The sequence below is a fragment of the Amia ocellicauda genome, chromosome 15, assembly GCF_036373705.1.
Source record: "Amia ocellicauda isolate fAmiCal2 chromosome 15, fAmiCal2.hap1, whole genome shotgun sequence".
Taxonomy (NCBI): domain Eukaryota; kingdom Metazoa; phylum Chordata; class Actinopteri; order Amiiformes; family Amiidae; genus Amia; species Amia ocellicauda.
In genome coordinates, this window is record NC_089864.1 from 4,240,201 (window position 1) to 4,256,164 (window position 15,964).

Genomic DNA, 15,964 nt, shown 5'->3' on the forward strand with positions numbered 1-15,964 from the left:
GGAGACCTGGACAATGAACTCCGTCTCTACTGGAAAATATAAGTAAATAAACAAATACATTAAGCCCTGGTTTGAGCATTTTTTGAATCCTAGTGTCACAGTTTCACCCTGTTTTCCTTGCAGTTTGTTATTCACTCCTGAACCACCATAAGATTTGTAGCAACCGGGTTTCTCATGGTTTGCTGTGCTTTTAACCCAGCTTAAGAACCGTTTTCTTATACAGCGCACCAAAAAGAGGCTGTTAATCAGAAGGAAGCAGGCTGTTTTGAAAGCAGCCTTTTGTTTCGATGTGTGCATGATGTTTGAAGTGCGGCGTACAGACTCCCACGGGTATCTGAGGCCATAGGTGAGCGGTGGGCCCCTCTGAGCGAGTAGGTGTTGAGAGTCTGCTCTAGTGCTCTTGCGGTGAAAAGCCCCCAGCTCCGGGTGACCAACGAGGGCGGGGGGGCGGCTGTGGTGTTCACTCACACTCGCCCACACAGGTGCAACACACATTTCCATTTACGCTGAGCCGAGGCTGATCGACAAACCATTAAACAATCAAATAAAGAAAATGGTTATGCGTGCCTCCATGTAGTAGGAGTTCAACGCCTCCACGTTCCCCTTGTGCCTGTGTGTCAGTTATCGATCACTGGCAGCTCATCTCTCGGACGAGACTTAATTAATAGTACACCCTGCAGTATGTAGAGGACATTTCTCAAAACATCACATATAAGAGTATGCAAGTTACACTGCAGTTACAATAGTGTGCAGCGGGTCAGAGCAGGTGTGTCGCTGAGTGATTGAACGCTGCAGCTCGTCGTTGCCCTGTGTTAGTCTGAAGCAGCACGGTGGGGTTTGCTCTGCACGGCACTGTAACTGCCCCTGTCCTGGTCATTTCACCTGCTCTGACCACACTGCACGCACTGTTGTAACTATTGGGACTTGTGTGTAAACTGCATGTAGTATGTGATTGTGGTGTCCCGTGTCGCTGTCACACACACCGCAATTGAATATACATTCCGTGCTTTTGCTTCGTTTGCCTTCATTAAGGCTGTATACAAATAACAATAAATTGTCGCTTAAATATATCCATCCAACTCTGTCTTTTCACTGTACCGTCAATCATTTGATCGTTCAGCCGGAGCCGTATTGCATTTGTCTTTTATGACAAACATAGGAAAAGTATTTTACTTTGTTCCCACTGAGCTTGTCCTAAATGTTAAAGCTGTAGATCGTGTGGTGTCTATTTAAATTAATTATAAACATTAAATCACACAAGACAACTTTTAAAGCTAACTAATGTATTTCGGTTTTGGGGAGGGGCGTAATGACGTCATTTAGCCTGTGCGCGGCGTCATGGGACTATGGATAATGTGTTATGTATTTATATAGGTTTGTTTATACACATCTATTGAGCAGTTGTAGTTCAGATTATTTTTAACCTGCAACTGGAGGACTTTCTTTATGTTATTGGTTCCTTGCAATGGTGGAGGTAGTGTCACACCCTAGTGGGTGCTTAGGGGCGACCACGCCACCTCCTTTGTTATACAATATTTGTCTACCCACTCCAATGCTCTCCCCGGCCGGCTCGACGGGACCGCAACACTCACACAGGCAGGTAAAATAGAACAATATTTAACCACCTCCAGACAGGGCATGAAGACTGTCCTGGATAAAACGTACAGAATTATACAAGTATATTTAAAACCTAACTAAAACCGCCTTTAATTAGAAGGGCAATAAAATGCTACAAACACTATCCAAAAATAAGAAAGTAAACTAACAAAATCTTATACGTCATGTACAAAAGACACCAATAACTTCTTCCTCTCGCAGATATGATCAACACTCCAATCACACAGTCAGTCAGTTCTTCTCTTCTCTACATAGAACTGAACATGGCGAATACCAATAAAGCCGAGTTCAACAGTGCTGATCCGTATGGCTCTTAATTTCCATGTTCACAGCCGCTTCACTCGTACTCTCACCAATTACTACTCTGTTACACATACAGCCAACAAAAACCCATCGGTCACTGCTCTGCTGCCGGTCCTTAATACATCTCATCGCCGCCTCAGGGTTCAGAGTCTCCGTTGTACTATTGTAATCCACTGTAAGCCCCGCAAAAGTCTCCTCTGCTCCCCTGTCCAGCACTGGCTTGGTTTCCGCATCCGCTGTTCACCACCTCGCAAGCCGCCTCTTTCTGTGAACCTGTGCGTCTCTGAGTGAACGATCCCTCTCAGCTTATATACCACAGCAGAGACCCAGGGTGCAGGGGAAGGTGATTGGGAGAGATTATGCAGGTCCAGGTGAGAATGTCTCTGGCGGCGTGTACTGGGCCGGACAAACAATAAAACAATTAAAAACCCAATTAAACACAGGAAATGATACAACCAAAATAAGGAAGTAAAAGAACCTACTTCATAAATGAAAATAAAGGTAATCAATTTAAAGTGCACACACCAATATAACAGTGAAAGAAACAAATACAATAATGAATTGCCCGTCACGCACCGCCCGTGACACTTTACGCACTAGATCAGCTTTTGGTTCGTTTTAATTGACATCAAAGGGTGTGAAATTGAGTGTAATAAGACTTGCTAACAGTACCAGCAGGTGGCAGTGTCAATCTGTTCTCACAGCCCTGTCTGCGTCCTCTACGACAAACCGCAGCCACCCTGTCTGCACGTCTGTGTCAGGCCCTGCAGCTGCTCGGGCTTGTTGTATGCGCTTCATTTCCTGCTCGGTGTTGTGCATGTACAGGTATAGGCCTATGTGTCTATCCGCACTTTTGTGTTCGTCTGTGTGAGAGCGTCTCTGTCTGTGTCTGTGTATTTGCATTTGTGAATGTGTGTGAGTGTGAATATATCTGCAGCTGTGTGTCAACGAGCCTGTGTGTGACTGAAACAGCACAACACAGAGCTGCCGTGTGCGATGCTCTGAGGGTCTACAACACCCCCTCATTTCCTCTCGGTGAGGATGACAATACAGACCTGTGGGCTACATTGCTCTCTTTTTGGTAAACAGAAACCAATCACCTGGTTTCCTGACCAATGAATGAGCCCCCTCATACCTCCCTAAGAGGAGAAAGTGTTTTTTCCTGCAGCCGTGGCCGCTCGGGTTCCCAGCTGCTGGACAGCGCTATGGCCGGGCAGTGCGGAGCGCCGCTGCTGCTCTCCCTCCTCCGTGAGTACCGCCACTTACTCCACTGCTGCTCTCTCTGTCTCTCACCTTGTCTCTGTCTCGCCCACTTTTCCAATGCACTTTACATTACTCAATTTACTAGGGTAACTCTAGTAAACCATGTCTGTTTTTCACTAATATGTACACTGTTTTTGCATTGATGTGACTTTACAAGTTTCAGTTTAATACATTAGATACATCAATAAGATCAGGTGATGCACTGACTTGCACTTACTGTAATTTTTCAGAAACGTATTTGGTGTGACTACTGTAAGTCGACTTGGGGATGGGCATCAAAGAATAAACACATTGAACTAAATGTCTGTTTAGGGGCATTTCATGTAAACGCGCACAGTACTGTAATAGTGTAATCGGTGAAAACCAGAGTAAAACTTTATTGAATGTATTAAGCTCAATATAATATTTCGGTCACAATTTACAAAAAGGTACCGTGATTCCTAATGAATAAATATATGGATATCACAGGATAAAAACATGAATATGTTATGCACTTATGTCAGGGGTCCTTAATTGACCTAACAAATCAATATACCAATTAAGTAATTAAGACCTAGGTTGGAACAAAAAATAGCAGGGCAGGGGGTACTCCAGGGCCGGTTTGAAAACCACTGGGTTAGGGTACTTGCGGGTTCATGTGCTCAACATCAGAACTCAGATTATGTGCATTATGTATTTGTTTGAATTGTATGGTATTCATATATTCATTTATGAGGAATCACGGTACTTTATTGTAAAGTGTTAGCAACATTTATGTCGGATGAGAAGAATCTGCAGATTTTATAACTTGGATTGTTTTGCAAGATAAAATTATCCCTGCAGTTTCGTGCATGACGGGAGAGATATAAATCACCTGATGCACTCACTGTGTGCCGTTTTCAGAGTGCTTTAGTTTGAGATATATTACATTTATTAATTTACATTGTAGTCTAATCGTGTCCCTGTGAGAATTTTAAGAAAACTTTAATATTCATGCATTATTCATTGATTAAGGTAAGTCAATGACTAAATAAATGTTTCTGTGAGACCATTGTACATATTCTTTAAAGATATTTTGTATTTTGGAATTGTATTTAAAATAGTTAATCAAAAGTCATTTGTATTTGGTAATTTGATTTGATTTTGTAATGAAACACATTTACAGAGTATTTGCCCAAGCCCAAGTTGGTGTGTGATACAAAATGTACACAAAATACCTATTCAATTACATGACTGTCGGGTGAACTGAACCGTGTTTAACAGACGGCAAGAGAGCGCAGCAGATGCAGGAGCTCGGCTGTGGCTCCAGGCTGTAGAATACTCTGAGTTATCAGTCAATCAATCAATCAATCAATCAACTCCAAACTCAATGATGCTAACCATGGTACATTTTTATTTTAGATTATCATAGTAAGGATTAAAAATAATAATTGCTCCGCTGCTGTAGTGGTGTCTGTCCTGAGCCGCTCCTCTGTGTCCCGCTGCTGTAGTGGTGTCTGTCCTGAGCCGCTCCTCTGTGTCCCGCTGCTGTAGTGGTGTCTGTCCTGAGCCGCTCCTCTGTGTCCCGCTGCTGTAGTGGTGTCTGTCCTGAGCCGCTCCTCTGTGTCCCGCTGCTGTAGTGGTGTCTGTCCTGAGCCGCTCCTCTGTGTCCCGCTGCTGTAGTGGTGTCTGTCCTGAGCCGCTCCTCTGTGTCCCGCTGCTGTAGTGGTGTCTGTCCTGAGCCGCTCCTCTGTGTCCCGCTGCTGTAGTGGTGTCTGTCCTGAGCCGCTCCTCTGTGTCCCGCTGCTGTAGTGGTGTCTGTCCTGAGCCGCTCCTCTGTGTCCCGCTGCTGTAGTGGTGTCTGTCCTGAGCCGCTCCTCTGTGTCCCGCTGCTGTAGTGGTGTCTGTCCTGAGCCGCTCCTCTGTGTCCCGCTGCTGTAGTGGTGTCTGTCCTGAGCCGCTCCTCTGTGTCCCGCTGCTGTAGTGGTGTCTGTCCTGAGCCGCTCCTCTGTGTCCCGCTGCTGTAGTGGTGTCTGTCCTGAGCCGCTCCTCTGTATCCCGCTGCTGTAGTTCTGGTCCAGCGGGAGAGTCTGTGTGAAGCGGCCGAGCGGCGGACTGTCAGAGCCGGGGACACCGTCACCCTGGACTGCGACATCGGATTTAAGCAAGAGACTCTGTGGTTTGGGCAGCGCGACGCGGAGACGCCATTCCTGAGCATTTTAGCAACAAAAAAAACGGCAGTAGACGAACTCTTCTCACGGTTCTCCAGAGGCGACGACCCCCGCTTCACTGTGGTGTGGGAGTCGGATAAAGACCCCCGCGGCTCCGCCAGTCTGCGCATCCAGAGCATCACCGAGGCGGACCTGGCGCTGTACTACTGCGTGGAGAGAGGAGAGGGAGGGCTTGTGTTGGGGAATGGGACCCGGCTCGTCTACGGTGAGAGAGGACTCCTGTATTCAGCCTTTCTGTCTTTCGTTACTGATGTGATCAATTGATATGATTGACATTGTGTTTCTAATTATAACGTTCACAACAAAGCGTTACAGTGGGGGACAGAACCGGGCTCTGGTGATAGTTGCCTACTGATTTGTTCGGCTTTTATTCGAACTTTCTTATGATATTAAACTGTGATCTGGATCGATGCTGACTGTGCTTTAGGTGTCGGTTATAATTTTGATTATAATGGTCAGGATGATTGTGTTTACAGAAACCAGTAACCAGCACCCAGCCCCCTGTGTGCTGAGCTGGGCGCTGCTGGGCTGTGTGTCTGCAGGCTGCCTCCTGCTCTCCGGCTGTCTCTGCTGTCTCTGGAGAAGGAGAGGTGAGACACAGCTATGCGGACTAGATGCACTTGTGATGGTTGGATTCATTGTTACATTCAAATCAAATTTGAAGGGTTTTAGTTACAGTTGTAATCAACACTAATGGTTTATTTGGAGGCAACTGTATATCTACTTAAAATTTTAGTGATTGTTACATGTATTGTGCTCCCCTAACTCTCTGTCTGTGTCTCTGTGTCCAGGTGGTGTTCAGTGTGTCGGGGCGCAGAGGAGTCCAGGGCAGAGCACGAGTGAAGGAGCAGCGCAGGTATTGTGTACAGTCCTGATGGACACACTGTAGAGAGAGGAGCACACAGGGGAGCCGCTCGACACACTGTAGAGAGAGGGCCCAGATCGCAGCCAGTACTACAGTATAGTCAACAGATTTGAGCCTCTTACTATTTAAACTTTAAACTTTGAATGGCTGTTTATGGCATGTGTGTTTTTGTTGTTTATCTCTTACAGGGGGAAGATGCAGAGTCAGATTACGCCACTGTAGAAGTTCACACAGACTACAACTATGCCAATTCAGAGCAGGCTGTGTATATTCTCCAGGGTAGACCGCAGTAGAGGGATGGGTGAGAAAGGAGTTGTTTAAGCTCAGGAAGATGAGCATCATGCTTCCCTTGAACAGAGTTGCATAGCTCATTGTACATAGCTTGTGCAGTGTGTGTCGGGTAGAGACTATATCCCAGCACAGCCCACAGTGAAAATGTGTCTTGGGGTTCACAACTGTAGTGTCTCTCTACAGAAGGTGAATGCTGTATTCCACGTGTTTGTTTAGGGGCCACGGCGCTGTGCAATGCCCTGAAAGGAACATCAAACCAGAGGAGCTTTTCCAGATCAGCAGGGACACACGCACCTGGGGACACAAATGGAAATTGGGCTTCAAGGCATTCAAGACAGAAAACAGGAGACACTTCTTCACACAGAGAGGCGTCAGAACCTGGAATAAACTCCCCAGCGATGTGGTAGAAGCTGAAAGTTTGGGAACATTTAAAAATAGACTGGATAGGATCCTTGGATCACTTAGATATTAATGGACACCAAATGAGCACAATGGGTCGAATGGCCTCCTCTCATTTGTAAACTTTCTTATGTTCTTATGAACATGTTCTGCTATTAAGATACTCGACTCAAACCTCGTGTTACTCTGCAGCTTCAGCATTCTTCACATCGTAATGAGACACAATTAGGACTGCTGTATATTTGTTTACTGGGGCAGATGGCGGGCCTGCAATTCAGCAATGCTCTTATTGTTGAAGCCGACTGACATTTGTGGTCACAGATGTGCATAACCACTATAATATTTATGTAATGATGACTTTCAAATGCTACATACCATACATAAAAATACAGGGGAACACCAAGATGGCCAATAGATTACTGCAGAGTTTGACCTTTAACCATTCACGGGTCTTGTCCTGGCTGTGCTGTTGCCTTTGTTCACAGGAAGTTTGCTGTGGTTTCCTGTTTTTGTTAAAAACATATTCAATATTTTCTTCCCCTGTGTTTTTACCTAGATATAAATCAATATTCACAACACTGTTTTAGTTTTAAAAAGCCAGTAGGTGGAAAACCACTTGTATATATTGATTCAGACCAAGGTCAAGATCAACAACTTTGTGAAAATTAAGACATTTTGAAGTAGGTCAAAAGATACTCAAATAAATCTAAGTGTATGTTTGCTTTGACAGCAAATGGCACAGATGGAGATATTATGGAAGAAATCAATAGTTCGAGTGGAAATGGGTTGGAGTGCATTGTGGTAATCTACTGATTTGCCTCAAGAGAAAAGTATTAAAAAGTGAATGAAAAGTATCAGTGGATACTGCCAGTACTCACTTATGGCTCTGAAACCTGGTCTGAAACATAAGGACATATGGAAAGGTGCATGCTTGGAATGACAAGAGACAGAAAAACATTTATTCAATAAAAAACTAAAGTAAGCGACACAATTTTAAGAGTGAAAATATTAAAATGGCAATGGGCCAGACACACTACAAGAAGAACAGATCACAGATGGACAAAGGAAGCGATCAAACCAATCCCAAGGGATGAAAAACTGTGAAATAAGAAATTGATAGGTTTGCACAGTACATCTCTTTTTACAGCTCACACTTTCTGTGCAATGCTTTATAATTTAATAAAAAAAAAAGACTATCCTAAAACATACTTGGAGCCAATGTGGTGAAGCCAGCAATGAAGGAATATGGTGCCAGGTCTTTATCTCTGGTCGGGACCGTGGTACTGGATTTCTGGCCAGTAATACCAGAGCACAGAGCATTACAAGAGTCCGGTCGAGGTGAAATGATCCTTGGCAATATTTTTCAGGCCTAATTGATAAATGACTCGTGTGATAGGCCGACTGTAGAAATGCAATGCTTCAATGAGAATCAGACACATCCCCTAGCTTTCTCACTCCAGTGGAAATATTGCAACTAGGAATACCCAGATTGTTTTGTGTCTGAGAAGCTGCTAGTAATCCTTCTGTTTTGTCCTGATTTTTGTTTTGAGCCAGACAGCATTTAAAACCTGCAAGTTCTTGAAATGAAGCAGACGTACCATTGAGGTAACCGGCTTTGCTATACTCAACTTTATATTTGTGACAATGACAATTCGTCCAACTACAGTCAGCTGATGCATTTTCCCCTGGGAATAGTGCTGCACTTCATTAGGTTATGAAATCAGACACTTTTTCCTCAATATTACGTCAACCTACTTTGCTCTAACCATTAACCTCCAACCCAAACTAGGTTTTACCCTAACCTTATCTGAATCTCTCTCTCTCAATGTGAATTTATTCACAATTTTTATATTCTTTACATTTATTTTGTTTTGTTACATATTAATAAAATCACTCAGACAAGTAAACAATTAAACAAGGCGTTGGCTACAAGATTGTCATCAGGGAAAGTAAAATGTTTTATCAAAAAGAACAGTGAATGTGAAGTGCAGTTTGTAGAATAGATTTAAAATGCCACAATCAGTTCAGTAAAATTAGGTTTTACCAGGCGTACAAGAGCTCTGCTGGAGAGAGGACTCAGACTGAGACCAGTTCTTACAACACCAAGTCATCTCCGCAGCCTCTATTGACACAGTGGACACCCCTGACTCCACAATGTATCCATCTGTTTCTCTACTGACAGTATCATAGAAATGTCACAATCGGGGGCTACAGTACAGAGGAGCCATAGCCTGTCACAGGGAAAGGAGGTGTGTTTATGGGACAGCCAAAGTGCTGTACATGATGCAACTGTACACTTGGCAAGCAGAACTATGTAGACGTCCATGTCTCAGTAGCCTGTTTTGCTTAGTCAGTGAATTGCTTAGCCCTCAATATCAGGACCCTGAAATTAAAGTTAATTAAAAAACAAAACATCATGTAATAATTAGCTGTCAAATACATTTTTCCTCATTAAGAATATCGAGACTATAACTACATCGCTCACCGCAGCACAGCTGGTGTCTGCAGCCCTGGTCCTGGAGGGCTATAGTCCAACACACACAACACAGTGCAAACACACACTGGCTATGGGCTGTAGAAACACAAACACACCACATGTCAAATGTGATTGTTCCTCACATTGATCCCCTACCGCACTCTCTGAACTATACTGCCCCCTGTTGTCACAGTTCTACTGTACTGTCACTACCCCCTATTGTAACAGCACTCTTCTTCTGTGCTGTACTGACTATTGTACAACTCAGACACGGTGCTGCAATGCAGGACTGTGTAGATGTTCTCTCACCGTAGCCTGGTTAGCTCAATTAGTAAATTACCTGAATCTAGAACTCTGCTTCCTGGGTTCTAGAACCTTCACCAGGTGAACAATTTAAGAAACAAGCACAGAAATTATTTAATCAAAATAATCAATGAAGAAATGTCTTTAAATCAAAATTTTCTTCAGTGAGAATATTGCAATTGTAACTGCATCTCTCCGTAGATCACAGCAGGGTGTAAAGACGCTTCGAAACGTAAAAGTATACAAAGAAATGTAAATAACCAAGCGTCAAACGGGAAATAAATACATGCTGAAATAAATAAATGAATAAATAAATACAAAAATACATAGATAAATGTCCATGTATTTATTTATTTAAACCTGTATTAATTAATTCATTCCTGTATTTATTTAAACATTTATTGATTGATTGATTGATTGATTGAATGGTAGATTATGAAGGACAACAGAGAAAACATGAATACACAGAGAAAATAGAGAGAATAGTGACAGTTACTGGTTACGTCGCCACGATAAGTAAATTGTTTATTTATCAACATTTATTTTTGTGTCGATACTTTCATTTTGTCAAACGTACACAATTTGTCATGTATGAAAGTCCCCGAAACCCCTTATCGCCTGGTCGCATTGTTCTCGGTGGATCTACTGTGTGAAACAACTTCTTACACGCTTGACAGGACGGAAAGTCCATTGACTGGGGAAAACAGAAGGTCTAGACAGAAATCATAAAATGACGAATAGTTTCTTGAAAATAAACTAGTGCACAGATCGAAAGCGGAATGACAGGGATACCGAAAACACTGAAAACATAACATGAATAGGACTGACTGCCAGACTAGAATCCTCAATACACTTTCTTCAAAATACACTAAATTAAATGACAGGCCTGAAATATCAAATTACGTTTTTGTTAAGGAATGTTAACGAATAGGTTAAAATTAAAGTTAAAATTATAGTAAAATTACCCAAACTGTTTCAGATTTGTTACCTTTTAAAAGCACGGTGGGTGTTTTTCACTTCAGCTGGAGAGCCCCAATCCACTTCATCCTATAAGTCACCCTAAATCACCAGTCTAAATATTGGGAACACATGGGAGCGATTAATCAATGAAGCAAGCCAACCAAAGGAGTTCTTCCCGGGAGACTGCAGGTATTCAGATAATTGCTCCAATCGTTTAAAAATGACTGCATTTACCACCTGCTTCATTTAAATAAAGAATAGCATTTGTATGCCTATTAATAAAATATTTAAACGGTAGTTTATGCATGATTTATCAGTGGTCTGCAAATAAACTAATAGTGACACCTTTAAGCAGCAGCTGCGCTGAGCCCAAGTGAACAGACAGGATGGGGCGGCTGGACTGCGTGAGGTTGCTTTGCTACGTTTACAATATTCAACATGGACATTACTAGCGAGCATTAGCTTAAAACACACAAGTTATTTATAATTACAAATCACAAAAAGAAAGACTTTCTGACCTCAAATATATTCGGAAATATCAGGTATTTTTTTCAGGTAATATCTTTCAGTGGTTCGTTTTGTGCAGGTAAGTGTGGGTTGTGTGTCAGTAATGACGTAGAGACTGGCAGATGCGTGTCATTGAGCGCAGAGAGCAGACTGCGCATGCGCTACACATCAAGAGAGACGGAGAAAGAGATGCCCCCCGACTGCCCGCTGGAAAGGAGATGGCACCGTGTGGTTTCAGGGTACAGGCCGGGAGAGGCCCTCCGCAGCCCCGGGTCTGAGATCGGCTGCGGGTGTAAGTGCGGGACGGCGTGAGGGAGCGGAACCCCCGCATATTCTGCCCCGCAAATCAGGGGAGTCTCGGCGAGTCCGTATTTAAATGACAAGATTTCCCCCTGACTTCTCTCTGACCCTCCAGCACGCCTCCTTCTCGGACGCAGGGATCTTTGACTGCTTATGGGCGGAGAGGGAGCCGGGGAGAATTCCTTGGCAATGTGGAGCTCTCTGTGCAGGGTGAGAGTCTGACTCATGTAGAGCTGTAGGCAAAGCATGACTAATATACAAGGATGGGTTGTATTTAGTTAGTTATTTTTTCTTTTTTATGGCACACACTGTTTTATGTGACCTGATTTAACAACTCACCAAGGCCAGACAATACATTAACTAACTGGTCATGTCAAAGCTTGTACTCACTTGTGGTTGTACTGTGAGGCTTCTATATACTGTTCATTTGATTCACTCTAACCTGTAGGTGAATTTCTGTAGTGATGTTACAATTGTAATGTTTTTGTATAGACTATTGTATTTTAGTGCTTTAGTATTTACAAGATCTGTTGATTTCCACGTTGATATTGATCGGCAACATAGAGGTTTCTGACAAACCCATAATTAACATCCATATTGTCAGTTGATTGTATGACTAATTGGGTGTAGTGGTTGGGAGGAGGCAGGGCAACATCATGCTTCCTATATTATTTTTATATATTTGGTTATCCAGCATATGAGTCACACAGATACTAATTTTTAATCTTAATTTCTAGGGCAGATAGTTTGAGAAAAAAAAACATGCAAAACACAGGGCTCTGCTTATGTCAGCTTCTGTTTTGCTATGTGATCCTTTACTTGCATACCTGTGAGGGTCAGAGGTCATTGTGTGTTCTGGATTGATGTCCCACCCAGCTGTCAGCTACACACTGGTCTAAGAATTATATATTTAGGTAGATTTTTTTGAAAATGTACAGAGAAACATTCACAATTAACTAATAACTATTACAAACCTGCTCTAACATTAATAGGGTTGTTTTCTCCCACACGTGTCATTATCCATGGTCATGCCTGTATTATGAGGCTTTATAGATTATTTGAAAATATAGATAATATACACACGTATTGAGTCTCTCTAGATACTGTCAGCCCTCATTATACCACATGGTAAGGACTATCAGCAGAACTGGTGATATAGTGGGGGGTGGATGCATAGTTTACAAAACTTCACAAAGTATTTCATAAGGCCCTAGTAGGCCCTACTGCAGTACAGTATTTTTGTACAGTACAGCTCTGTCTCCTATGGGCAGCCCCTGAGCCTCCGTCTGTACAGCAGGGCAGCTGTGACAGTGTGGTTTAACCCTGTGGGCGCTGGAGCCTCTCTCCCAGTGTGTGCTGTAGAGGGCGGCACCGTGACCCCTGACCCTGCCTATGGCTCCCGAGTCTCAGGGCAGGAGCAGGAGGTCACACTGTCTGCACTGACCTTCACTGACCAGGGCTCCTACACAGTGCTGGACTCCCAGAGCAGAAAGGCCATCAGCACTGTGAACGTCACTGTGACAGGTAGGACAGGGGCCGGGCTCTACTGGAGATCAGGGCTGTGATGAGAGACAGGGCTCGGGCTGATGGTCTCCTGTTTCATCCTCTCAGCTCACAGAGACGCCCTCACCCTGCCGTCTGGAGCCTCGCTGTCTCTCCCGCTCTAATCTCCCTGGCCGGTGGAGGTGCTGTTCTTTGGGAAAGGTGGTGAATCCTCTCTCTCAGTGAGTTCTGTGGAGAACATTACACTGTTCAGTCCTGGCCCCGGGTACGAGCACAGAGTGTCAGTGCAGAGCGGCTCTCTGACACTGCCCTTACTCACAGCAGCTGACCAGGGCCAGTACACAGTGAGGGACTCCGGTACCAACCTCAAATCTGTAGTAAGAGTTAAGAGAGTGAAGGTGTGCCATTTAAAATGGATATTTACTAGCACATATCTTGATCGTGATAACAATAATAGCAAATATTTATTTCTATTGTTGTACATGGAAATGTATTCTTATGGTAATGTAATGCTTGTCTGAATGTAATGTCTATACACGTGTAGCTCTTCCTAATATCTCAACAGAAAAGTATTTATTACGCTGTTTACAATCATGTAAAGCAGAAAGAATAAAATGGGCACAAAAGTCCTCTCCACGTCAGACTCTATTGCTCGTAGTGTTGTGTTGTGCAAGTTGCTAGGCCACGAATTCATTAGCTAGTCGCCATGTTCGTTTTTTTTGTAGTTTACACTAAACCGCTGTAGCGTTATGTTGGGTGTATTTTGATAAGAGCATTTTAGCCCTGCGCTGAAGCACTGATCTAAAGAAGACCTCTCACCCCCAAATTTATCAGATTTCCTTAACTCATCAGCTTGGTACTGGTTGACATCAAAGTGACAGTTTTGGGGAGGATGGCACCGAGAATGGGCCGAATAGTTTGGAATCCTGCTGTGAAATGTCTGGAGAAAGGGGCCTGTAGGTGATAAAAACTCTTTGAAGTGGACGAGAGCCGAAATCCCAACACAGAGCTACGAACCCAGGCCAACCGGCATTTCCAAAAGATGGCATGGATTGACATCAGTCATAAATCAAGCCCCCCTCCAATAGGACACTGGGGGCTGAAACCGAAATCCAATCTCAAAACTCAAGAACCAATCACCTATTGATCTGACAGACTATAAAGAACAGCGCACAGCCTTTTTCTCTCTCTCGCTCTCTCCGGAACCAGAAACCAACCAAGTCTTTGCCGGCAACCTGGGAGAAGGAGATTGAGCCGTACGAAGAATTCTTTTAAAGGACTTTATTAAATAAAGAACTTTACAGACTGCGCTGCCCGCCTGTGCCCACCTGATCAGTGGAGTGAATACAGCTGGACAATTGACTAAGTCGACTGTATACGAAAGTGTCAGTCATTTAAATAGCTATTGAGTCTTAAGAAACTTGACCCTTGGAACAAACAGGGCCCTGCTTTCCTCAAAGACTTCGTCTTCAAGTAACTATGGTGGAAACCCTGCTTGCCAAGAAGATTTTGTGCACAACCTTGGAACCTTCAAACCAGTGGAAAATCTGTTTGGAAAAGACTCTACATTCGCGAAACCCCAACTTCCAGGTGCATCGACTGAGTGGAAGTTCTTGGACAAAGCTGAACCGGACTGCCTTTGTTCCAAACCACACGGACCTCGTGCCCTGTGCTGTTATCTGAGCCCGAAGCCAGAGAGGCCTCTCTGCGACGAAGTTCACATAAGTTTAACAGTTTGGAGTTCATGATTCATGACATTTGAGAAATCAATTAGAAATGTTAATCTGTGATTCATAACTCTAGAATGTGTAATATCATTTAGTTTTCTTAAATATAAATGTGTGTTGCATTAAACTGTTTTGTTGATAATTTTAGAAATAAAATCTGTCAACGCCGAGAAATATCTTCTCATTCCTGTTTAACTGTTTAGTCTGAAATTGACACACGTTAATAGACATTAGATTATTGGTGGCCCTGCCTATCCTTAATCATTGAATAATAATCAGTTAAGGGAAATTGTGGTAACAAGTAATGATAGGATCTTTCTCGGCACCTAAACGTTAATGAGACTGATATATATATATAACGAGAAGTTACCTGACATTAAATACTAACCTGCGTAGTTATTTAATGTCTGACTAACAATACTAATGAGAGACTCACCTTCGTCTTACTAACCGGTATTGTAGTCAATGTGTTTATAACCTTTTTTGTTTAACGATTTGTGTGATATCATATGCGATCCCATGGTCTTTGATTTGGTCACGGAAGTGATTTGTCTTTGATTTGTTGATCTAGAGTTGAATTTTAATTAGTTTTTCCCTTTTGTATAATTAGTGTAGTGCTACATTTAGTCTTTGTTTTGAATAAATTTGACAATTTATATCTTTGGAATTGGTGTCTGCGTCCAATTATTACAGAAATTGAGTTCTACAAGATTCCAGGATTTGTGATAAGGTGATACTATAAATTCACTTCTTTAATTGAAATGTATAAGTGTACCTTACGCTACACCGCAAAATAAAATGATTCCAGAGTTTGCTTTATAAAACACGGCATCCAACAACTTTACTGTATCGCATACAGTAGCTGCCTCAGAATTTCTCTTGATTCACCAAATCATTCTGCCACTGTGTTTATATTTAAAAGTAATCGGCATGAATTAAAATGCATACGTTCCGGCACTTACTCAAGACTCATCTTTTCTGACAGTACTTAGTAATTATTCCTCTTATCCCTGCTAGATGGCACTTCACAGTTTTATCATGCTTCTTGTGTTTTCGATCCGTTTTCCTCCTTGCTCCCTTTCCCGTAGCCCTTGACTGAGAATGTAGGCCTAAATGAATCATGACCCTTATCACAATATCAGTTCATATCAAGTTCATATGAATTAATGGGACATTTATTGTCCATATACATTAGTACGATAATACTGTATCTGCAATTCCTCTCTAATAAGGTTATTGTGAAAATGGGGTGAATTTCTGA

The 15,964-nt window shown here is 42.8% G+C and overlaps 1 protein-coding gene across 1 annotated transcript; it reads left to right on the plus strand.

Moving 5' to 3' along the window:
- The first annotated feature begins 2,687 nt into the window (after positions 1 to 2,687).
- LOC136711096 (uncharacterized) lies at positions 2,688 to 10,015 on the plus strand. Its single transcript, XM_066687092.1, has 5 exons — positions 2,688 to 3,168; positions 5,212 to 5,577; positions 5,849 to 5,962; positions 6,164 to 6,228; positions 6,426 to 10,015. Exons 1-5 carry the CDS (start codon positions 3,036 to 3,038, stop codon positions 6,528 to 6,530), a joined length of 783 nt encoding a protein of 260 aa, XP_066543189.1. The 5' UTR covers positions 2,688 to 3,035; the 3' UTR covers positions 6,531 to 10,015.
- The last annotated feature ends 5,949 nt before the right edge of the window (positions 10,016 to 15,964 follow it).